The sequence below is a fragment of the Protopterus annectens genome, chromosome 1.part1, assembly GCF_019279795.1.
Source record: "Protopterus annectens isolate FY-2018-M chromosome 1.part1, PAN1.0, whole genome shotgun sequence".
NCBI classification, from domain to species: domain Eukaryota; kingdom Metazoa; phylum Chordata; order Ceratodontiformes; family Protopteridae; genus Protopterus; species Protopterus annectens.
Window position 1 is genome coordinate 218833240 of NC_056726.1, and position 25815 is coordinate 218859054.

General features: G+C 40.8%; 1 protein-coding gene across 1 annotated transcript in view; it reads left to right on the forward strand.

Moving 5' to 3' along the window:
- RFX6 (regulatory factor X6) overlaps positions 1–25815 on the forward strand; it is a 707859-nt gene that overhangs the window by 74882 nt on the left and 607162 nt on the right. Inside the window, exon 3 of the mRNA XM_044074222.1 lies at positions 23346–23395. Within this exon, the coding sequence (XP_043930157.1) occupies positions 23346–23395 (50 nt within the window). The remainder of the gene's footprint in view (positions 1–23345; positions 23396–25815) is intronic.

Below are 25815 nucleotides of genomic sequence, written 5' to 3' on the forward strand. Positions count from 1 at the left end.
CCCACTATTGTAAATGACTACATCATGTGATCGTTGTCCCTTTACCTTTCCTGTATGGAAGACATCCTTCCTGTGTGTGGGCAGCAGTGTTACAGACAGCAGGTAGCAATACCTCTTACAACAGGATTTGCAGACACAGGCCAAGTACATGTTTGTATAAGGTTCCAGACCTAGGGACAGTGTGTGAGTATTGCTTTTACATGCATTGAATACTGCTAGTTTTACAGGGTTTGTGTGTACATGCTAGTTTTGCATGGAATGCAGTCTGTCTGTATAGCTCTCAACTGTGGGCCTATCCACATGATGGCCAGAGGATTGGCTGTTATATTTTGTCTGTTCACCACACAGGTCTTGTCTCTGACATATCGGTGACATTCTCTCCGTTGATTGCTGTCAGTACATGGCAACATCCATTTGTGTTTCTGACTTCACATTCCTGAGTAAGGGTATGTTGCAACCAATCCTGTAACACCAGCAACTTTCACAGTGTATAACAGCAATATTTCAAATATGGCCCTGTGTTTCAACCTCTGTTCTCCACCTATATACTAAGTTTTGTCCGGATGTCTTGCAGTAATAGGTTGTTAGGTAATGGCCTATCATTATTTAGTGCTGGCATTCCTGCTATCATTCCAGTGATGTTGTGGACTCCGACACAAATTGTGGGGTAGGGTTCATATATATGAGGGCTACAGCTGGACAAACTATTTGTGACCTTGTACAGTCTGGAGGTCAGTGTATGGAGAACACTGTTATATGCCCTAGTAAGACATTATATGGGGGAGGGATATTAAATGTTTTTAATCTAGGCTGTTACAACATGTGAGGGATATCATTAGTAAGAAACATTAAGGTATATGGCTGTACATTTTCATACGTTTCACCATGGGAACAGTGGTGAGCTAGAGCTTACTATCTTACACACAGTTCTGTTTGTCAGTGTGATAGTGACCTTTTAAGTTAAGCAGTCTTATGTAACAGATACATTTACATTGTGACAACTAATACTCCCCCCCCCTAGAGGTTGAGTACAAAGTGTAATTGGAGGCTGCTGAACTACATCTGTAATTAAGTGTTGATTGATTCTTATCTTCAAGGCAAGTGTGTTTTTTACTGTTGTACTACTTGAAAGTTTTAGCTTAGACAGCAAAGTATGTTATGTTTTGCAGATTACTGTATCATATGTTTTGCTTGAGAGTTGCATTAATCGGTTATGTATTTCAAACACATAACAGCTATAAGAAAAGCATAAAAACTGAAACAGTGCACAGATAAACATTTCTAAGTATGGAAACTTGTGTGTGGTGTCATGTCCTTTGCATTGTGCATGGGTATATGTTTCATGCAATAATTCTCATTTGTAGGAAAGAATCAAACACTGACCATTTGAAAAGGTGGCAACTGCAGGAATAATGGCTGTTTGATATCCTGTGCATCCTCTATATATATTCTTTTTATACACATCTATAAGTAGTGATATATTTATATGTGTATGTATGTGTATATACATATATAAAGCTATATATATATATATATATATATATATATATATACATATATATATCTATATATATATATATATATATATATGTGTATATATATATATATATATATATATATATATATATGTATGTGTGTATATATGTGTCATTGAAATGTTTACTGCTTCCACATTGTACATTCCATATGGTAGACTGACTGTTCTGCATGATATGTTAGAAAAATCATCCTGACATCTTGTAGCTGAGATGGCTTACTGTTAACTTGTTGTGGCTATGTTGTGCAGGGTCCTGGGTGCTGGTAATTGTGTTGCAAGGCAGATCAGTTCAGCTGAGGAGGAAGGGATAATGGCAATAATTACATGAGATCCCTATTTTGGCCCCTTCACCCACATTAACAGTGCCTTTGGTCAGATGTTTTGTAGTGAGAGGTTCAGAGTGGGGATCCAATGTGCGAATGCAATAAATATATATATATATATATATATATATATATATATAGACATATATATATATATATATATATATATATATTTATATATATATATATATATATATATATATATATATATATATATATATATATATATATATATATACACACATAGACATATATATATATATATATATATATATATATATATATATATATATATATATGCACACACACACACACACACACACACACATGTATGTCTACATATATATATATGTATACATATTTATATGAACATAAATCCCTACTTCACAAGATGGGTTGCCAACTGGCTTACAGACAGAACTCACACGGTAAGAGTAGTGGGCTCCAGGTCTGGCTCTAAACCAGTCACAAGTGGTGTCCCACAAGGCTCAATCCTGGGACCCCTACTGTTCAGCATATACTTCTCAGACATATAGGCAAATGCAAGAGGACTATGGCTAACCAAGTTCGCTAATGACTGCAAACTGGGAGCCGTAGTTGACTCTCCGGCTGACATGGACATTCTCCAAAAGGGCCTTACTGAGACGGACACCTGGTGTCAAAGTCTCAAGATAAATGCCAAAAAATGCATAGTTATCCCGTTTGGGAAAAACAAAACACCCATGAATTACCACATAGGTGGCAGCCCCCTTAATACAGATGAGGTAATAAGAGATCTGGGGACCCAGGTAGATAGTAATCTCTCTTTTGACAATCATATTGCTAAATAGTTAGGAAATCCTTCTATGTAGCCCATCTAATTACCAAAGGGTTCTCATCTAGAAATAAAGAGGTTATAGTGCCCCTCTACTCATCACATATCAGACCCATCATGGAGTACAATGCCCCATTTGGGATGTACCTCACAAGACACTTCCAACAGCTGGAAAGACCACAAAAGTACCTCACCAAGAGGATTACTGGCCTCAAACATATGTCCTATGCAGCCCGACTGGAAAAACTCCAGCTGTACTCAGTCGCATATCGCTTACTCAGAGGTGATCTATGCCTGACTTAGAAAGCCGTGTCCAATTCAGAATTAATGGACATGCTCCACCTAAAGAAATCCAAGTCACTGCGAGCCACTCGCTTTAGTGAGCTAAACCTCGCCACAGCAATAAACAGAACATGCTGGAGGGATAGATTCCTGTCACAGAGACTCCCCATGCTTTGGAACAAAATTTCTAACTACATTAGGCAGCGCCCCTCACTAACACTCTTCAAAAGAAACTTTGATGAATGGATGGGTAACATAAAATACACCCCTGGGATCACTTCATTGGCTTTTCTTGACAGAGGCTCAGTTAATTAATCAATGTGGCGGCAAAAGCTGACACATTCTGGCTAGGCTTATAAACGAAGGAATGCCCATTCACGCATGTCGCCACACAGAAGACGCTCTAACTGAGAATCAAACAGGCCACGTCTAACTGTGAGGCGACAACGCTACCACAGCACCACCACCGCAGTCCTATAAATATATAAATATATATATATATATATATATATATATATATACATATATAGACTACATATATATATATATATATATATATATATATATATATATATATATATATATATATATATATACACACACACACACACACACACACACACACACACAAACACGTACACACATACACACATACATCTACATATATAAATACATTTTCCCTACTGTTGAATGACTGTACTGCATGATATGTTTGAGAAAACATCACATTTATGTACCGCTCAAATGGCTTAGTGGTAAATAACTGTAGTTATAGTATGCAGGGTCTTGGGTTTGAGACTTGCAAGGACTGATTATTTTGTTAATGGGCAGAACAAGGGATGTTGGATACAGAGTGATTAAGGCACTTTTAAGCAGCTGTAAGTGGGTTTGCATGGGTTTGCGTGATGGTAAGCAATGCTAACTTCCGGTTATATAAGCTTACAGACAGTTAGCCTGACAGTGATTAATTTGTGTAGCCATTGCTTGCCGCCACACAAACAGGCTTAAACCCGCTTCCTACTGCTTAAAAGTGCTTACTCCCGCGCTAATTTCTTTAAAAGAAAAGAAAAAGGGGTGATAGGAAAGTGGTGAAAAAGGGGCACGCAGAGGGAAAGACAATAGGGAAACTAGCTAGGGATGTGCAAGACGGGTGTAGGGAAGGTCCATAGCTGTCCATTTCTTCTACAGCAACAGCTGTGCATATGTACTGAATTTGGAGGTAGATTTGGACACATGCAAAATGGACAACTGTGTATGAGGCGAAATTGTTTTTGGGAACAGATTGCCCCCTTTATTTTTAGGGTGAGTGTGGGATGTTGGGGAAAGATAGTAGGTATATATGGGGAGGTAGATTGGATAGGAAGACAGACAAGACAGCATACAGAGACAGTGTATGACACATGTGAGGGCTAAACACCTTGGATGGGGAGGGGTGTTTGAAAATCAGAAGCCCATGAGCCCCCAAATAGAAACAGTGGGACTGAGGTCCCCACCCATGGCAGTCACCACTGCAGCTTCACGGCCCCGAAGGTGACTGTGCTGGGGGTTGAACAGGAGGGGCAGGCTGACCCTCTAAATGCACTTTGTGGCCCTCAAGCTGGTGTAGCAGATCTCCAAACTCCCTTCGGAGCTCGCTATGCACCAATCTTTGGACCTGACTTCGGGTGGCAGGATCCTGTCCATGTCCGCTCCCAGTGGGGGGGGGGGCAAGCCCCATCCCCTGAGGCAGTTCCACCCAAAGGTTGTGCAGGACCAGTGGACAATGACGTCCCAGGGTGGGTCCCAGGCGTGCTTGTGCCTGGTGCCACTGCCAGATGAGGTGGGAGAGGTGGGTCTGCTGGGACCGGCCTTCCCATGCGTGCTATGGTGTTGCAGTTTTAAAAAAATATATGGGTTAGTAATAGTTAACACAATCCAGGATTAGTTATAACAGCATGCATAGATATTCCCATTAACCCAAAACACCAGATTTGGAACAGTTGCATAGCAAGCAGAACACATGCATATATGGAACCACAGTGGCCATTACAATGGCATGCAGGTTACATTGATAGCAACAGGCCACCAATGATAGTATTTCAACATGGAACATTAATAGAAACACATTTCAATATTTATTGAACAATAGGACATATGTCCCAACAGTAGATTTGGTGTAAACATACCCATTGATTTGTGTATTTAGATTATTGTTGCAGATATGATGGGGGGAGAGAGAGATGTCTATTAACAACTTATATATCCTTGTAGTACTCACAACTTTTATGATCATTGTGCTAATCATTAAGGTACAGATATTATTACAATACCCTATGGCCTTGGTTTGGGCAGTTTTATGTTTGTACACAGTGTATACTTCAACTGCCTTATAGCTAAATTCTACACCTCTTACCTGGTAGACTTGTAGAGGGAATGTTTGTTAACACTACCTGACTGTTTCTATACATATTCCCAGATTCAAAGTTAATATTATGCACATACCTCTCAATCTCGTAATGCACAAATGCACACACTCTGGACAAAGCTTGACAACATGGGGGTACAAATAGGGGCATGCTTTGAATATTGCTGTCATAAACTTGGAGAGTTGCATGAGTGACAGAATTTGTTTTAATGTACATTTTCTGAAGGTTTTGAGGTCTGAAAATCAAATGTATGTCATTATTTTGTGACTACAATTCTGAGATCATCCAACTGGTTTGCCAGGGGGACAGAGGAACAGGCAGAAAATATGTGTCAATTATCTGGGCATTCTTAAAAATCTGTACAGTTGAGAGGTATGATTATGCATACAGCTTGCTACCAATCCCAGTATTCGAACCATGGCTCTGACTGCTAAAAATACAACAATTTAAGTCGCAACAAAGTGTGCTATTTGGATATTGGTGTCTATTCCTTCAGTGTTTTCTTTCTAAGTCTCTCTTGGTTGTACAATCTGACCTTGTAATTACAACAGTCTTATACAGACATTCCTACACATATTTTTATGTAGCACAGTGTGAGAAACAGTGGTTGACACACTAGTACTATTCTGATATCAGATGTTACTGAATGCTATATGTCAGGCCATACTATACCAGAGTAAACACTACCAGGCCAGCATTTAAATTTTTATTGGCAGGCACAGTTTTCTTATCTAACAGACCTGTGGAGGGAATGTTTGTTACCACTACCTGACTGTTTCTACACATATTCCCAAATTCCAGTCAATATTATGCACATATCCCTCAATCTCTTAATGCACACTCTAGACAAAGCTTGACAACATGGGGGTACAAATAGGAACATGTTTTGAATATTGCTGTCATAAACTTGGAGAGTTGCTAGAGTGACAAGATTTGTTTTATATACATTTTCTGAAGGTTTTGAGGTCTGAAAATCAAATGTATGTCATTATTTTGTGACTACAGTTCTGAGATCATCCCACTGATTTGCCAGGGGGACAGAGTAACAGGCAGAAAATATAGGCCAGTTATCTGGACATTCTGATAAATCTGTACAGTTGAGGGTTATGATTATGCATACAGCTTACTACCACTCCCAGGATTCAAACCATGGCTGTGTCTGCTAAAAATACAATTTAAGTTGCAGTAGAATGTGCTATTTCAATATTGCTGTCTATCTTTTCAGTGTTTTCTTTCTAAGTCTCTCTTGATTGTACAATCTGATCTTGTACTTACAGCAGTCTTATACAGACATTCCTAGAATTTTTTTTTATGTAGCACAGTGTGGGTAACTTAAATAGTTAACACAACATTACTATTCAGAGAATGCAACAATAAATGCCATACAATATGAGAGTAAACACAACCAGTCCAAGATTTAGAGCTTTATTGCCAGGCAGTTACAGTTTTATGTAAATATGACCTATATGGGACTATTACTGTCATATTGTCTGGTTTATTCAGTACAACCAATACAACAGTTTTTATACTGCCAGGTGACTTTCTACTACTTTATATTTATTTGGTATGACTACTACAAGCAGGATTGTTACTCACCAGCCTTGAGATGCAGCCTTTGCAGCCTACTAGCATGGGCTTCCTGATTCACATCCCGCGCAGCTGCAGCTGTAAGGGAAATAGAGAAATATTTAGGTATACTTATCCGTCATATACACAGGCTGGACATTAGTAAACACTTATTAGTATGACTACTTACAAACTGCTGGGACATCACCCCTTTGCCTTGCTTCTTCGACCCACTCATCCAAGACCTCCCCTTTTTCCACTTCAAGTTGGCATAGTGGTGTCTGACTTGCTCACCAGTCCGAGGGATACCAGTGGCGCTGGTGAGATCATGGGCAAGATGGTCCCAGGCTTCCACTTTATACTGGAGCATTAGTACTGGCCCTGCAGCAGTCTCTCATCATAGTTTTGTACCAGGAGTCCTACTATGACTTTGGACTCCTGTATGCCCCAGCGCTGCGCTCGGAAGTGCATGCCCTCACTGACTCCTGCCATACTGTCTACCGTGGGAAGCTGTAACCAGGTATGAGCTGTATTCCCACCTGTGGGTGTTTAAATACGGCCGATTTTCCACCCTTTGCCGTGTTTGGACAGTTTTGAATATGCTGAGCTAAGCTAAGCTATGAGCAATCCTGCTTAGCTAAGGGTGGCATTGCTTAAAGGGACAGGTTCAGCACTGCTTACCAATGGGCAAATCCACTTAGATGGGCTACTCATTGCTTAACCGTCATATTTACAATTGCTTACACCTGGTAAGCAGAGCTGTGCAATATTTAGCATTGCTTATTACTTTATAGACTATCTGCTGTATGGCATTGATTCCTCATTCATTACATATTATAAATTTGTTTACTATCCCTGACATCCCCCAATGTGCTTTCATTACATTTATTCATGTGTGACTATACTGTTTGGGGCACTTGTGTTTATATGGGGATTTCACAACTTTATTAAACTGACACCTCACATCTGGACCTAATGCAGTACTCTGGTTAACAGATATATGTTATTTAGTAGGTAATAATAAAAAAAATATTTATGTACTCCTTTCACATGTAAAATGCAAATCAGTTACAGTGGGGATCGTATCGGGAATGGCTGCTCACAAAGTGTACGCTCTAGCCACTACACTATTGCAATACTGCTTATATTGGATGTCTCTTGCTATTTAACTTCTTGTGCTGTTTAAGTGGGACTAAGCACAGCTAAACAACGGGCACACCTGCGCAGTTATGTTTAAACTTTATCTCATGTATAAAAAAAAAAAAAAAAAAAAACGGTTTTGTTGTGTTATTTTATCTATATCCTTCAGAATTTCCCTGCTAATGCTGAACCTGTTATTTTATCAACTTTCTGTTTTGTGGGACAATTGTCCCTTTTGGCTCTGTCCAAGTTCCTTACTTTGATGTGTTGGGAGGTGTGCACTATGTGCTTATGCTACCTGTGTTATCCTAACAACTTTTGGCTTGGTAGCATACCTCTCAGCCTCTTAGAGCAAGATATCTGGACAAAGCCTAAAATGATGGGGGGACAAATATGGACAGATTTTAAATATTGCTCTTACAAACTTAAATAGTTGATAGAATAATAGGTTTTACATTAGCATGAATTTTCTGAAGGATGTGGAGTCTTAAACTCAAATGTTTTGTCATTATTTAATGACTTCGATCCTCAGCAATTTGCCAGAAAGGTACAGATTTTAGGAGGAACACACCAAAGACATGAGGCAAAAATCTGGGCATTCTGTGAAAATCTGTACAGTTGAGAGGTGTGCTTGGAAGGGACGATTGTCCATTATGCCTTTGACCACAGATTTGTTATCCTGAAGGTTTGGGGGTGTTACGAGCGTTCTCACACATTTTTAATTACCAAAAGGCAATTCTGGAGTGCAGGGGGTGTGTGTATTGTGAGAACTGTTTTCTCAGACACACCCCCTGTACTCGTACATGGAACTGTGTCCGTTTTAGAGCATGGCACCGCACCTTCATAAATATGCATGGCATGCTGCCGTGATGAACATGAACAGTCCCTGTCTATGTCACTTACCTCTATGGCCTAAAAAACACATACAGAGTGGCAAAATAAACACTATGTAGATAGTTTAAATTCCTACACTATATAAATAATAACTATAGAAATAAAAACTACATCATCTCACAGTGATACCACAAGATTAACAGATTAAACTATAACATTTACATGTTTGATGATACACTATTACATATTATACATTTTAGATGTTATGGATTTTAGATGTTATGGTCCCGATGTTTTGATTTTAGATGTTATGAGTTTTAGATGTTTTGAAGGGGAACTGTATATATATATATATATATATATATATATATATATATATATATATATACACACACACACACACGGATCTACTTCACTACACCGACACGCCACAAAGTCCACACCCAAAACACCGAGACCAAAAGAACGAAAACACACAATACCGACAACTCACAAAACCGAACACCATAACACCGACACCCAAAACACCGACACACAAAACGTAAACTACACATTACACACAACTATATATGCACTAACCTTAACCCAAACCCTAACCCTAAGGTCCGACACTACCGCACACTTACCCTACCCACACCCTAACCCTAACTCACTTAACCCACCCCTAAACCTAAAGTCCGTCACTATCGCACACTTACCCTACCTGCACCCTAACCCTAACTCACTTAACCCACCCTTAAACATAAAGTCCGTTACTATCACACACTCACCCTACCCGCACCCTAACCCTAACTCACTTAACCCGCCCCTAAAACTACAGTCTGTCACTATCACACACTTACCTTACCTGCACCCTAACCCTAAGTCCGACACTACCGCACACTCACCTTTCCCGCACCCTAAGTCCGACACTACCGCACACTCACCTTTCCCGCACCCTAACCCTAAATCCTTCACTATCGCACACTTACCTGTCCGCTCCCTAACCCTAAATCCCTCACTATCGCACACTTACCGAGTCGCGCTCACACGTTCCCATGTCAGTGTTTCGGCTGTCGGAATTTCATCTTGTCGATCATCTGCGTCATCGGTCTTTTGGTCTTGGTGTTTTGGGTGTCGGCTTTGTGGCGTGTCGGTGAAGTGAAGTATACCCATACACACACACACACACACACACACATATATATATATATATATATATATATATATATATATATATATATATATAATATACATGTGTGCACATGTACATGTTTTATGTATCTGTTAACAAAGATGGTTTGCATATGTACACAGCATTCCACTACAACATTAAAATATAGTCAGGGACCTAGGGACTTGAGTTGACCACTCACACTTTTTTGAACATCATGTAGCAACAGTTGTCAGAAAATCTTTTTATTTGGAACAGCTAGTTACCAAAGGAATATCATCAAGTCCTAAAGAGGTAATCACACCCTTACACACAGCATTGATCAGACCAATTATCAAGTACAGCACCCACTTTGGAATGTATCTCACTAAACAATTCAAACACGTAGAAAGACCTCAAAGGTTCCTAACCATGATGTAGGTAAGGTGTGTGTGTGTGTATGAAAAAATATTTCTGATTTGTCTGTGAATACAGACACTTTTGAGGAGCACACTCTTATAGATAACAGTAGAAAAGAAACAATTCAAGTGATTATCTTTCAAAAATAAGGCAGAAAATGCATCACAGAATGTGACTGGATAACTTTATCCTTTTTCAGTAGAGGCCTGGGGAGAAACAATCCATAAATATAAAAAAACAAAAATACATACACATAGGTGAAAACTGACATTATATCAAATGTACCTTAAATATATAGAGTAATACAGATATTAATACGTATATGCCATGTAGAATAATGCACCTATATTTCATTAAAACAGTGTAAATACAATGTCACGTAGCACTGAATTGTTGTGACATGTTATAAGTGTGACATTTAACACTCACTCAGTAAAGCAAATGTCAGAGTAGAGTGGAGGATTCAAGCAATAGATAAGGATGAGAGTAGGATAGGGGAGAGTATAAAAAGTATTTGTTAGAGGTGATAACTAGAGTAGATATGGTAGACAGGAGAAATAAAGAGTGAAAGTGAGATTAAGAGTAAGGAAAATAAGTGTAATAGAAATAAAACAAGGAAAAGAAGAGATAATATCTATATAAGTATTAGAGAAGTAGGAGCTCAAATTACTAGCCAGTAGAGCAATGCATGCAAAACCAAGAGTCAGAGAGCAATTTTTTTAGTCTCTATAACATAAAGTAATGTTATATATTGCCATTATTTGCACAAGGACTGTATTCCAGACTTTTGCTGCACAGTGTCAGTACAGACTATGACTGCAGTTTTTTAAGGCTTATAGATGTCAAGTAGATTTTTGCCATAAGATCAAAGGTTACAATTTGGGAGAAAGTGGTGGAGAATTCTACTTGTAGTTGAACAGGAAGTGGGAATATAATCGTATGTGTTACAAGAAGTTGGGTATAATTTAACTGGTGGGATATTTCTAGCCAGTTTAGACAGGGCAAACCAGTAATGTGTTCTTTGACTTGTATTACCTGCTATACTGGCTACCTTAGTATAATACTGTTATAGTTTAGGTTTTAGGATGGCCTGAATGATAGTCAAGGTGTCAGAATCATGTAACAGAGAGAGGAGTGGGTATGTAGTGACAAGAGTGAACGTGGTGTTTTCAGTAAGGAATTTTTTAGCTCTATATAGCATTCCTACTTTTTTGTTAGTTTTTTTATATTGCTCTATATGAGGCAGTCATATTTGAGGTTGCCATCTACTGTAACTCCCTATCAGTTTTGTATGGGTACTACCTCAACTGGAGTCTTGTTTAGGGATGTGATTTTAAAGTTATGTTTCTCATGGAGTGTGATTTAGGGAAAATAAGAGTATTGTGGTTTTTCCTGGATTAAGAAAAAGGTGGTGGTTATAAGACTAGTTTCAATACAGTTTAAGGCATGTTCTGTAATCCTTTCTAAGTTTTATAGATTGCCTAAGAGGAAGATAAGGGTAGAATCATCAACATACTGTACAAGGGATGCTTGTTGTATGGAAGTATGGATATTGTTTATAAAGATATTAAATAGAAGGGGACCAAGGATAGAGCTTTTGAGGGACACCAGTATTGATGAGTAGATAAGAGGAAAGGGTAAAACGACATTTGACTGCCTGGTAGTGTTCTGACAAGTAATTTTTAACCCACTGAAGAGTAGGTTGCAAGATACCAATTGTGGAATATTGTAGTATGAGTTTATTTTTAGTTACACAGTGTCAAAAGTTTTTTTATGAGTCTGGAAACAAGGAAGATATGAGTTTATCTCTATCCCTGGTTTTATTTATGTTATTTTAAAAGTTACAAGGACAGATGTGTATGAATGTTTAAAACCATGTTGATTATTGGTTAGTAGTTGTTCCTTTAAGAGATTCTGTAGTAGTTGTTTATGGACACATTTTTCCAATATTTTTGAGAGGGGGGATATGATGGCAGTGAGCCTGAAATTAGATATCTTGGTAGAAGTGGGGGATGATATGGCATTTTTCACATATTTGGAAATATAGAATTCCTGCATTGGCCTGCTTAGAAAGATGGGGATGGGATATGCAATGACATAGGTTCATAGGTAGGTACTAGGCTATCTGCCCAAAGGTATTTATAAGCCTAGCCAGAATGTGTTGGCTTTCGCCACCCCCTTAGATTAGTTCCCTGTGCCTTGGTTCAGCAGAGCCACTGAAGTGATCCCCAGGGTAAACTGTTTCCCATTCACTCATCAAGGTTTCTCTTGAAGAGAGTTAGCGAGGAGCTCTGCCTAATGTAGACTGGAAACTTGTTCCAAAGCATGGAAAGTCTCTGGGACAGGAATCTATCCCTCCAGCATGTCCTATTTATTGTTGTGATGAGGTTTAGATCCCTAGAGCATGTGGCTCGAGGGGATAAGGTTTTCTTTAGGTGGAGCATGTCCATCAATTCTGGGTTGGACATGGCCTTGTATGTCAGGTAGAGATCACCTCTGAGTAGGCTGTATGCAACTGAGTACAGCTAGAGTTTCCTCAGTTGAGCTGCATAGGGCATCTGTTTGAGGCCAGTGATCCTCTTGGTGAGGTACTTCTGTGGTCATTCCAGCTGTTGCAGGTGTGTTGTAAGGTACATCCCAAATGGGGCGTTGTACTCTATGATGAGTCTGATGAGTGATGAGTAGAGGGGCACAATGACCTCTTTTAATCTGGATGTGAACCCTTTTGTGATTAGGTGGGCCACATAGAAGGATTTTCTAACCACTTTGGCAATGTGATTATCAAAGGAGAGATTACAATCTACTTGGGTCCCCAGATCCCTTATTACGATTTCCGTATTTAGGGGACTACCACCTATGTGATAGTTTGTGGGTACTTTGTTTTTTCCAAAGGGGATGACTATGCACTTTTTGGCATTTAGCTTGAGGCCATGATTTTACATCAGGTATCCGTCTCAGTGAGACCCTTTTGGAGGATGCCTGTGTCAACGGGAGAGTCAGTTATAGCCCCTAGTTTGCAGTCATTTGCGAACTTGGTCAGCCATAATCCTCCTGTGCTTGCCTGTACCTCTGAGAAGTATATGCCGAACAGGAGGGGGTCTTAGAACTGAGCCCTGAGGAGCGTCACTTGTAATCGGTTTAGAGTCGGACCTAGCTCCTGCAACTCTCACCATGTGGGTTCTATCCGTGAGCCAGTTGGCAACCCATCTTGTGATGTAGGGGTTTATGTTCAGGCTGGTGAGCTTGTCTATAATACCAGAATGGGGAATGGTGTCTAGGTAGGCTGTGTGTACCACCTTTCCCTCATCTATAGCCTTGGTAACTGTCTCAAAGAAGTCCACCAGGTTTAGGAGGCATGATCTGCCCTTAACAAAGCCGAACTGGGTAGGGTCCAGTGTTTGGAGGTTCCCAATGTCTCTGTTAATGAGTTTCATGATGATGTGCTCCATAGCCTTGCAGACCAAGCTAATCAGGCTTATAGGGTGATAGTTCCCGGGGTCTTTTGTGGCTCCACCTTTGTGGAGCAGAATAACTGTTGCTGTGCACCACTGTATGGGTACGCAGCCTGTGGAGAGGCTGAGTTTGAACAGTGTGTTTAGGTGAGGGGTTAGTTCATCTTTGAACTCGTGTAGGACACAGCCTGGGACACCGTCTGTTCCCATTGATGCTGTGGTTTTGGCTTTGGAGAGGGCTGTTTTAACCAGAGTGTCTGTGATTTCAAGGGCTCTACATTCTTCTGGTATGGTTATGGGCCCTTTTGGGAGTGAGAAGTGGGTGAAGTTTGCACTGAACCTGTCTGCCAGGATGTTGGCGATATCAGTGGGTTCAGTGTATTTTGTGCCATTCTGCACTAACTCCGAGCAGATCTGAGCACTGTCACTTAGATTTTTGACATAGCTAAAGAATACCTTGTGGTTATCTTTGAGGCCTTGGAAATTTTTCCTTTGAAGCTCGCCATGGATGATTTTATGAGGGATCGTAGTTTCTTGCTGATACTGATCAGGGATGTCTTCCCTTCTTGGGATTTTACTCTCTTCTGTACTAGTTTCCCCCTTCTATTGTATAGGTTTTTTATGGCAGGGGTCCACCAAACTGGGTTCCTTTTCTTGGAGGAGTGAGCTTTGGTTTTGCTTGGGATAGCATGATCCATGCATTCTTGTAGGTGCCCATAGAATACATTAGTAAAGGATTTTGCAGCTTGGACAGCGTTATCCTTTAGCATGGGTGCTTTGAAACTTTCCACCTCGGTCTTAAGTAATGTGAAGTTTGCTTTTGAAAAGTTTTTCACCCTGGTTTCCTTGTCCGGGGGAGGGGGTGGAATCTGGATATCCAAAGTGATTTGTTTATGGTCAGCTCTAACCAGTGAGGGGTTGACCTCTGGTGTGGAACACCGGTCACCCATGTTGGTGATGACCAGGTCCAATATGTTGTCACCTCTGGTGGGAGTGTTGACCAGTTGATCCAGGGCGTTTGAGTTTATAAATTCTAGGAAATGTTGGGCAAGGGAGTTAGTACTTGAGTAGTTCTGCCAGTTCATGTTTGGGTAATTGAAATCACCCAATATTAGGGTGTTTGGTAGGACCTTTATGTTTCCCAGTGTTTCCAGAAACACAGCAATTGAGGTATTCTGCAAGAAGGTTATCAGAGATGGGTGAACAGAATTTAAGTCTGGATAATATTTTTTTATGAAGGAGGTAGTGACTAGTTTTAGTGTGAGGGTGGGATATTAGTGGATGTGGGTAGGCAAGAGTCAGGGAAGTCAGAAAAGGATTTGCAGCTATGCTGTCAATGAAGTACAAGTTAAACATAGTGGCTGTCTCTAAGGGGGTGTTAATGGGACAAGGGTTAGGGATATTGTTAGTTCCTGGGTGTATAATTTGTTTGATTAATAACCAGATTTTTTTGAGGTTGTATCTATGGCTGTTTTGTAAATCAGAATAGTGCTGTATCTTATCAGGTTGATTTGCTTTTAGGTAAGGTTACAAAGTTCTTTAAAGCACTGTTAATTTTTTTTGGCATTTTAAGTTTCAGACATTTTTTTCCATACCTTGTTTCTATCTTGCATACGACTTCTACTCTTATTGGTAAGCCAAGGGTCAAAGTTAGATTTTACTCTGTAGTTAGTGCTGTAAGGCTGTTTAGGAAGCTTAAGAAGTTGTACTGAACATTTTTACTGCCTCATCTAGTGGCAAGGCTCTAAGGAAACTCCAGTTAAATGGGTTCAGAGCAACTAAAAATGATTCAGGGTTGACTATTGAAAGATTTATAAGTATTTTTGTATACTTGTTGTTTAGCATGGTGAGTAATACATCTGATAACATATGTAGGACAGTGATCCCTAAGGGATTCAGGACGGTTCCTGATGCAGTATAGGTGCAAGATCAGAGACCAGAATCCAGTTAAGATTGGGACTAGTGTCCTGGCATTTTTTTAGTAAGTATGAAAAGTAATAAGCTGTGTGAAGCCATGAAGGTTGATGCTAGAAGAAGGATAGTTAGAAGTGGAAGCACTCGAGCTGACATTCACTTCACCTAGGATGACAGTTTCTTTGCTAGTATTGCCTGAGATCCAGTAAAGAATGTTTTCAGTAGCAGATGTATTGTTTCTAGGGAGGATATGCAGAACAGTTTTACAAAGGAGTTTGTGGTCATTTAATTTTATGTAGGAGATAAGAAGCTCTGCATTACTGAAAGAGAGACTTCATATGTGTTAGGGTAAAGGGTAGCTACTCATCCAGCTTTTTTGTTTAGCTGCACTAATGATGCTGCTGTATCCTGGGGAAGAATTTCTGAGTCTTTTATATGGGGAATAGAATATTAATAGCATTATAAAGGATTGAATTGTATGGGTGAATGCTTGGAAATTGTCCTCATATGTTGCTGTGTCCTGAAACAGTTTTTTGATGTCATTAAAAATGGGAGGAGAGTAGAGGGAATAAATTGGGATGTGGGAGGGGGCTGGGGATTGGAGGTGAGAAAGGGGTTAATTGGGCCACCCCAACCCCATGTTAGCAGTAGGCAAACAGTCTGGGCCTGCTCAAGTTCAGTGATTTTGCAGGCTTAATTTCTCCAAGTCTTTTGAGTTTCTAATACCTTCACAGGAATGGACCCCATTCCAAGTCAAAGTATGTTTAAAGTTCATGAATTTAGTATTGTTTTGATCTTTGGTGTTAGCTAAAAGTGCTCTTCTCAGCACCCACAGTGTGCCCAGAACTGACTCCTTCTGTACTTCATAAGAAGTTACATGTATCAGTAGCATATCTAAATACAACTGTATTTTTTTTTATAAGACCCATTGCTTCTACTACTATTGGAACTGTCTAGGTATCCTTGTCCACATTGCCCCTGTTTCTGCCTGCAAATTCCGGTATTTTATGACTTTGTGTCGCTCTGTACGTAAGACACTATAATCACTAGGTGTAGCAATTTCAATGATCAATACTGTTTTTGTCTTCTGGTTTTCTCCAATTTTTGAATTGCTGGTAATTATTTATTTATTTATTTATTTGACATTCAGTGATCCCATGTGAAATAAACCATCATTTTCTATAATATTTTGTGGCTCAGGATTCCAGTGCTCCTCAGGTACTTCAATACTGTAATATTTGCACAATCCCCAGTGCAACAGTCTAGCCACATTATTATGCTTTTCAATATACAGGTTCTCTGCCATTAGTGTATCATGCTCAGCAACAAGATGTGCAACTTTTTCAAATTCTGTTTTATAAAACTTGCATTTGTCTGTTTCTCCAACATGTTCAATAGACTTTGTACACCAGCATGTACATATTCCACTATCCTGGGCTGCCAATATTAACCTTTCATCTTTAAGTTTAAATTCACATCTGCTTAACCATTTCTGCATCAGGTCCTGAGCAACACAAGGTTGTTCCAGAAGTTTTCTGTACTTGCAACTATATTTATGCATTTGCCACATTTCTTGCCTTCTCATCTGATCCTTCACCTTATATTATTTCTTTCTTCTGTTTTTTTTTTTTGGCACATTCGTTCTACTTATGGTTTGATTTCCATTCCTGCTTGACACCAATATGCTTCTACTGAACTTAACAGGGAAGTCATCTTAGACTTGTTCTCCTCATGTTTTAAAACTTTTACTATGTTTAAATCTTGTGAGGTCGGCAGATATGTATGCAGTCCTATGATTACAGATCTGTACATTTAATCATTTTCAAGGAGGCCCATACCCCCTTCATAGCGGGGAATATATAATTTTGGTATATACTGATCTTTATAAATCATTTGGTAAGCATGAAGCATTTTTCTTGTTTTCCTGTCCAACTGATCCAATACCTTTTGGTGCCAGTCAGTCACCCCAGAATTGTAAGTTAGAATGGGAAGAACAAATTGGCTTATAGCTTGGACTTTGTTTCTAGATGTCAGTGGTGACTGCTAACACATACTGCTGATCTAGTGCTGCTGCTAATGCTAACATCACTCCCTATACTTACACTTACACTTACTTACTAATCTTGCTGTTCTTGGATCAGTCCATCATTTTAGGTATTATAATTTGCATTCTCTGTGTGTTTCATTTGCATGACCTTCCTTATTTTCATGGCATTATGTACTGTAGCATGTGACACATACCATGCTATTTTGCCTCTTGTTTGATCATGCTGTCTTTGTCTTACAATCACTGCCATTCTGCATGTTGCCATTGTCCACACTAATTGTGCAGAATTCACTAGATGTATATAAATCTTGATCACAGAGGGGGCACAACACATGCAAAGATTCAGATATTTTGTACAATTTCTTTTTTAAGGCTAATATTATGTTCAGGTAGATGTAATTTGGTTGTACGTACACATGCACACCCACTTCAACCTGTGCCAGTGGGCGTGGTTCTTGTGCTGCTCTGTTGCAACAACAGCAGTGCCGTATAGACACATTTCATTATTGGAGACTGATTATATCTGTAAATGTTAGTGGAGTGGTTAGAAAATCACAAAATGTGCAAACATAGCACCAAACATGGTTTCCCTTCTGCTAATTCACATCTACTGCAGTTTTGAATTGCATTTTCAGAAGACACTTTTGGATACAATATAATTCAGACATGCACCTACATTTTTATTAATGGAGTATAGCCGACTTCCCTGTGTGCTGCACATCAGCTTCTTCCCTGCTTTACAGTAACATATTTCATGTATACACACACAATATTTGTCTGTGAATCAGACATTGTCCTTTTCCCAGCATTTCTCTTTGAACTGTCTGTTTCAATGTTTGGATCACTTTTCTCAATTTTACTAATAGTTATTCTGTTTACTTATAACTGAATTTCGTCTTCTTAGTAGCATACCGAAACCTATCACAAACTACATTAAGCATGTATTTTCACATGAATAATTGAACTAATGTAATGAGTGTTGTTATATAAAGAACTATTATACATATAATTTATCAACAAATTGTACAATGGCCTTATAGCACAGAGGTTAAGGCGCAGGATTACCAAATGGTAAACTTGAGATTGAAACCTAGCTGGGTAAAAACTAGGAAGCAACATTATTTATCAACATCTATCAACTGTACTTATTTCCTTGTTTCACTTGAAAGAAAGTTACTGTCTGTCGTTTTTGCATTTAAGTTACTTGTAACACATTGCATTTAAGTTACCTGGCACTTGCTCACTAAAGCAATTATATAAGTCAGCACAAAAAAAATTAAAAGCACTACACCCTCACAAACACCCCTTGAGTACCTTGTTCCCCATTGGCCCTTTTTTCAATTATAAAGGAATTCCCAATACTATTCTAGCATGTCCAAAGGTCAGTTGTCAATCTCCTCTCCGGTCCAGCTGGTGAATCTGGGAATCTTGAGGCAATGTTACAACTGCCTCATGTACACAGACAACCCTCTCCTCCTCCCAACAAATTCCAATACATGTGAGAGATGCAACCATATAGCCAAACTGGAGGCTAAGCTCTCTCAACTCAGTACTGGCGTAACCAGTCAGGAGGAGAAGGAAACCACACTCACTACAATTCCAGTCTAACATAGACCTACCACGACAGCAAACCAAACACATAAACACACAAAACATACTGAGGCTCTAAATAAAAATCTGCCTAAGCAGCAGAGACCTCCAAAGCAGACACCCAAGCAACGCTACCCCAAAACAAAACACATGCAACACATAGCTCACAAAGCCAGTGTGCCAAACAGTCACAGCCCTTAAGGCTAAACAACACACCTGATACACTTGTAATAGGTGACTCTATCGTCAGGCACACTGACGCCCCGCCACCAGGCTGAACAAGGAGAAGATCACGGTGAGCTGCCTGTCGGGCTAGGATCCGCCACATAACACAAGCACTCAGGTCACTCCACGGCAAGTACAAATATGACTCAGTCATTGTCCATGCTGGTGTGAATGACCTGAGACGACCTCCCTGGACTACATGAAAAGAGACATAGAGGAGCTCTCTGAGCATGTAGCCCAGGCTGGTATGACCCTGACCTTGAGTAGCATCTTACCCTCACCAAGAATGATGCCACAATATGAAGACAAGATGATCAATTTCAACAATTGGCTTAAGAATTGGTGTCATTCAAAGGGGATCCAATGCCTGTCAGCCTGGGATGACATGCTCGACAAGCCACGATGCTTCGCTAGGGACGGCTTGCACCTGTCACCCCTGGGTTTTCGGATATTGGCAAAGGCTCTTGCTACCCCCATAGTGCCTTTTTTAGGCAAGGCTCAAAAGACAAACCCACCTCCATAGGTATCACAAGGGATAAGAAACTAAGAGTAATGCTACTCAACGCCAGAAGTCTAAGCCTCAAGATGCACGCACTCAAAACTCTCTTTAGCATGGAGAACATTGATATCTGTGCAGTAACAGAAACCTAGTTCAAGACTCCCGAGAGCACCCCAGTACTACCAGGTTATACCTCATACCATGCTTTTCTGCCCCAAAACTTGGACCGAACCACAAAAGGAGGGGGAGTATCAATATTCGTCAAAGATACCCACACCTCCAGGTTGGTGGCACAGCACGAAGCATCAGAGACTATCCATGTGCAACTAACAATGGGTAAAACTACCTTCCAGTTTATAGCCTGCTACAGACCACCCTCCCAAACCCAGAAACCCCACTCGGCCTTCCTGAGAACACTGGAAAATATGAAGGTCTCTCCAAACACCATTATATTGGGCGATTTCAACTACCCAAACATAGACTGGGTGCATTACTCTAGCTCCAGCACCCTAGCCCAAAGGTTCCTAGAATTTATAAACTCAAATGCTATGGAACAACTTGTTACCACTCCCACAAGAGGGGAAAACATACTGGACCTGATCATCACCAACATGGGGACTTTATGCTCCAGACCAGAAGTGTATCCCTCACTGGTAAGATCAGACCATAAACTAATCTCACTGGATATTCACATCCCGACCCCACCTCCTGCCCAGAAAACCACAGTGAAAAATTTCTCTAAAGCAAATTTCACACTCCTCAAAACCGAGGTGGAATCCTTCAAAGCCCCCGGGCCTGTGGAAAATACGGCCCAGACCGCAGAATCCTTTATAAATGCATTCTTTGAATACCTTCAGGAATGCATGGATCATGCAATCCCAAATAAAACCAAGACCCAATCCTCCAAAGGCAGACATCCTGTCTGGTGGACCCCAGCCATAAACAAACTATACAATAGAAGGAGGAAGCTACTACATGATAGAGCAAAATCCCAAAAAGGGAAGGCATCTCTGATCAGTATTAGCAAAAAACTACGGGCACTCATAAAATCGTCTAAGGCCAGCTTTGAGAGAAAAATTGCACAGGACAATAAGGATAATCACAAGGCTTTCTTTAGTTATGTTAGTAACCTGGGTGGGAATTCCCAGATATGCTCAGAATTAGTCCAAAATGACAAAAAATACACCGAACCCACAGACATTGCCAACATGCTAGCTGACAGGTTCAGCGCAAATTCCCCCCCCCCACCAAAAGGGCAAATATCTATCCCAGCAGAGTACTGCCCCCCTGACATCTCAGATGCTCAGGTAAGAGCCGCCCTCTCCAAAGCAAAAAACACAGCATTAATGGGACCAGATGGTGTCCCGGGCTGCATCCTACATGAACTCCAAGAAGAGCTAAACCCAAACATAAAACTACTGTTCAATCTCAGCCTTACTATAGGATATGTACCCAAAGAGTGGCGTACAGCAACAGTGGTCCCTCTCCACAAAGGTGGTGCCTCAATGGATCCTGGAAACTATCGCCCCATAAGCCTGACTAGCTTGGTCTGCAAAGCTATGGAAAGGATCATCTTGGACCTCATAAATAAAGATATTGGGGAACTACAGACACTGGATCCTACCCAGTTCGGCTTTGTTAAGGGCAGATCCTGCCTCTTAAACCTGGTCAATTTCTTTGAAACAGTCACCAAGGCCATTGACGAGGGAAGGTGGTCCACACAGCCTACCTGGACCTCGCAAAGCCTTCGATACAATACCCCACTGGCATTATAGATAAGCTCACCAGCTTAAATATAAACCCCTATGTCACTAGATGGGTTGCAAACTGGCTCGAGGACAGAACCCACATGGTTAGAATTGCTGGAGCCATGTCAGACTCCAAACCAGTTACAAGTGGCGTCCCACAAGGCTCAGTCCTGGGACCTCTCTTGTTCGGTATGTATTTCTCGGAGGTACAGGCCAACACGGAAGGACTGTGGCTGACCAAGTTCGCAGATGACTGCAAACTGGGTGCCATAATCAACTCTCCAGCCGACACAAGCATCCTCCAAAAGGGCCTCATAGAATCAGACAACTGGTGCCAGAGCCATGGCCTCAAGCTAAACGCCAAAAAGTGTATAGTCATCCCCTTTGGCAAAAACAAAGTGCCCACAAATTACCACATAGGTGGTAATCCATTAAGTACAGAAGAAGTAATTAGGGACCTGGGGACCCAAGTTGATAGCAATCTCTCATTTGACAACCACGTGGCCAAAGTGGTTAGAAAAACATTTTATATAGCCCACCTAATCATGAAGGGATTCACATCTAGATCAGGGGAGGTCATCGTGCCTCTTTACTCATCCCTCATCAGGCCCATAATTGAGTACAATGCCCCTTTTGGGATGTACCTTACCAGACACCTGCAGCAACTGGAAAAACACCAAAAGTACCTCACCAAGAGGATCAAAGGGCTCAAACAGATGCCATATGCTGCCCAGTTAAAGAAACTCCAGCTCTACTCAGTGGCATACCGCCTCCTCAGAGGCGATCTGTGCCTGACATATAAAGCCATGTCCAACCCGGAATTAATGGACATGCTGCACCTCAGAAAATCCAAATCCCATCGAGCCACGTGCTCGAGAGACTTGAACCTCAGCACTGAAATAAATAGGACATGCTGGAGGGACAGATTCATAACCCAGAGACTCCCTTCACTCTGGAATAAAATCCCAGTCCAGGTTAGGCAGAGTCCCTCATTGACTCTCTTCACGAGGAATCTTGATGAGTGGATGGGAGATCGTAGGTTTACCCCGGGTATCACTTCTGTGTCACTGTTAGACAGAGGCACAGTATACTAACCTCGAAAAAGGGCATAGCAAAATTAATTTAAAATGGGTGGTGAAAGCCAAACACACTCTGGCTAGGCTTATAAATGCCCTAGGGCAGATAGCCTAGTATGAACCTATGAACCTATTTGTGCAAAACAAAGGCCTGGCATGGTAATCTACTTCTATAAATATGCCACAAAAACTCTATGGGGTTGTCACCATGAACCAATTTAATCTTGAGGGCAATTACTTGCTTGCTTTAATAACTAACTGTAATTACTAAAATGATAGGTGCTGTGAATGTGCTTAAAATGGTTAAAATCTTTCTAGTTTAACATTTGCTTTCTTCTCAGGTTCTCACTGATGTATTGATTCCTGCAACCATGCAAGAAATGCCTGAAAGGTTTGTACTATTTTCAAATTCATAAGTACATTGCAGGTAAATGTTTATATACATTAGCAGTGTAGTAGATTAGTTTATGAAAAACTATACCCATACCGCTGTAGAACATATAACTGCCTTATTTGATGGTACTTTATTCTGTGCCAGTGAAGTGGCTTGTAGTCATTTACTGCTTTCTGAAAGTTTTTGATACTTATTTTACAGTCATGTTTCTTGGGAGGCATTAAAATTTATAGCACATTTTAATTTTATAGTCATGTTTATATTGGGTGACTGCAAGTTATGATGCATTTTACAGCATAAGTCTGCACTAACTTTCTGTTATGCAGTTGTACAGTTTTTAAGTGAAAAAGACTATTAGGTTGAAGAGGGTACATGTGATTCCTGTAGGGTTTGTGAATATTTCCAAATCAATGCAAGGATAGTTTGGAAAGTGATTTGTTTACCAGAGGCACTCATACAGTGTTTCATTGATAGAACGATGTTCTTCATCTCACATTGCTGCAGTCCTAACACTTGGGGTAGTCCGCTGTCCCAGTCGGCCCGAATACCAAAGTATAAGGCTGACGTCGGTCGAGGCGCATTATTCTGACGTCAGGACATCAGGGTACAAATGCGCATGACCGACGTCATATCCTCTGTCTTTTTTGCCGCATGGTCCGATGCAGAAGCAGTATTGCGAGTGCAGGTTGGCGTTCTGAAATTTTCTGAAGTCGGAGTTTCAGACCGAATCAAAGTTGGCTAAGTACCCGCTAGAATATTTTGGTTTTTCTTGCCTCAGTATTTAACTGGATGTCAGAAAAAGTGAATAACTGTATTTCTTGTGGGAAACAGATACCTCATAGGGATTACCATACCTTGTGTATACCTTGCTTAGGGCCTGAGCACGACGTTGTTGGATGTCGCTCTTGTGCTAGATTTAACAAACGCACTATAAAGAGAAGATTAGACTGTGCCAGGTTAGTTTTTGGGAAGCGTTGTAATTATAAAATGCCGTCGGATGCTCCGACGCCCGCTTCGTCAAAAAAGCGCAAGGACAAAGCAGCAAAGCCTAGGTTGGAAGAACCGTCTGTCCCGGACGTCGGTTCTTTACAGGGCTCGGTGGAGCCGGAGGTTCTGCCAGAAGTTTCTTTGGAGTCTCAGGGAGAGACTTTACCATTACAAGATGTGTCCTCTCAGGAGGTAGGCCAGGCTGAAGGGGCTTCTCAGGTAGCTGTTCTCCCCTCCCTTCCTAAGGTGGTTAGGCCCTCCCCTTCTGTTTCCAAGGCTTCTTCGAGAGGCAGGCCAGGTTTAACTTCAGTGGGTGTCTCTCCTAGTTCTTCAGGGTCTCTGCCTAAGAAACATATGCTTAAAATGGCAGAAGATTTGATTACTATGATTAGAGGTTCTATGCCCCTCCTGATAAGAGGCCTAGGGTGGAACCTGAGCTTGAGAGTTTTGAGCAGTGTTCGAGGCTTCTGAGTCTTCGGCTGAAGACTTACAGGAGTATCCTCCTTATTCTGATTCTGATGTAGATGATTCTACTCCTTCGCTTCTCCTCCTGAGGATTTTTCTTTTCAGAGACTCTTCATTCCATGAGGGAGCATTTTAAATGGGAAGGTCAAGATTTCTCTGATTCCAGGAAAAGGCTTAGGGAATTTTGTTTCTACCCCAGCATAGGCCTTTAGCTATACCTCCTGTTCTGGATGTGGTGGAAGATGTTTTTGCAGAGGCTTCCTGAACCCTGATTCTTTGCCTCCTGCCCCAGTTAAACCGGATAGGTATTATAGGGTGCCTGAAGCTCATAAGTATCTTTTAAGAGTCCTAGGGCAGACCCAGAAACTGTTTCTCAGGGGCCTAAAGGTGTTAAGGCTTCTGTTGTTAAAAATCCTGTTCCTCCTGATAAAGAGGCAAGGGCTTTGGATAGATGGGGAAAGAAGGTGTATACTTCTTCCACTTTAGCCATGAGGGCTTTGAATTGCCAGTTCCACATGTTAAAATACCAAAATTATCTCCTTTCACAATTGAAGTCTAAGGTGGATGCTCTGGCGGAAGGTATTGAGTGTAAAGAGTTGCAGGATTTAGTTCATGTTTCTGAACAGGTGGGTAAGCATTCTTTGCAATGTGGTTTTGATGCTGTACAGGCCTCTTCGAGGGTGGCTGCCACTGGTTCTGTTCTTCGTAGGCACGCCTGGCTGAGGGATCAGAATTTGGCTGAGCATGTTAAGACAAGGATTTTAGATGCTCCGTTACAATCTGATGTGTTGTTTGGTTCGCCTGTGGAAGCAGTTTTAAAGAAAATGGAGGACAAGGCTAAGTCTATGCAGACTGTTAAAGATTTTTTGCAGGTTCAGCCTCCGAAGTTTAGTAGAAATTGGCCTACTAAGGGGTGGACATTTCCTTCTTATGATTCCCAGTCTAGGGGTAGGTCTAGACGTGGT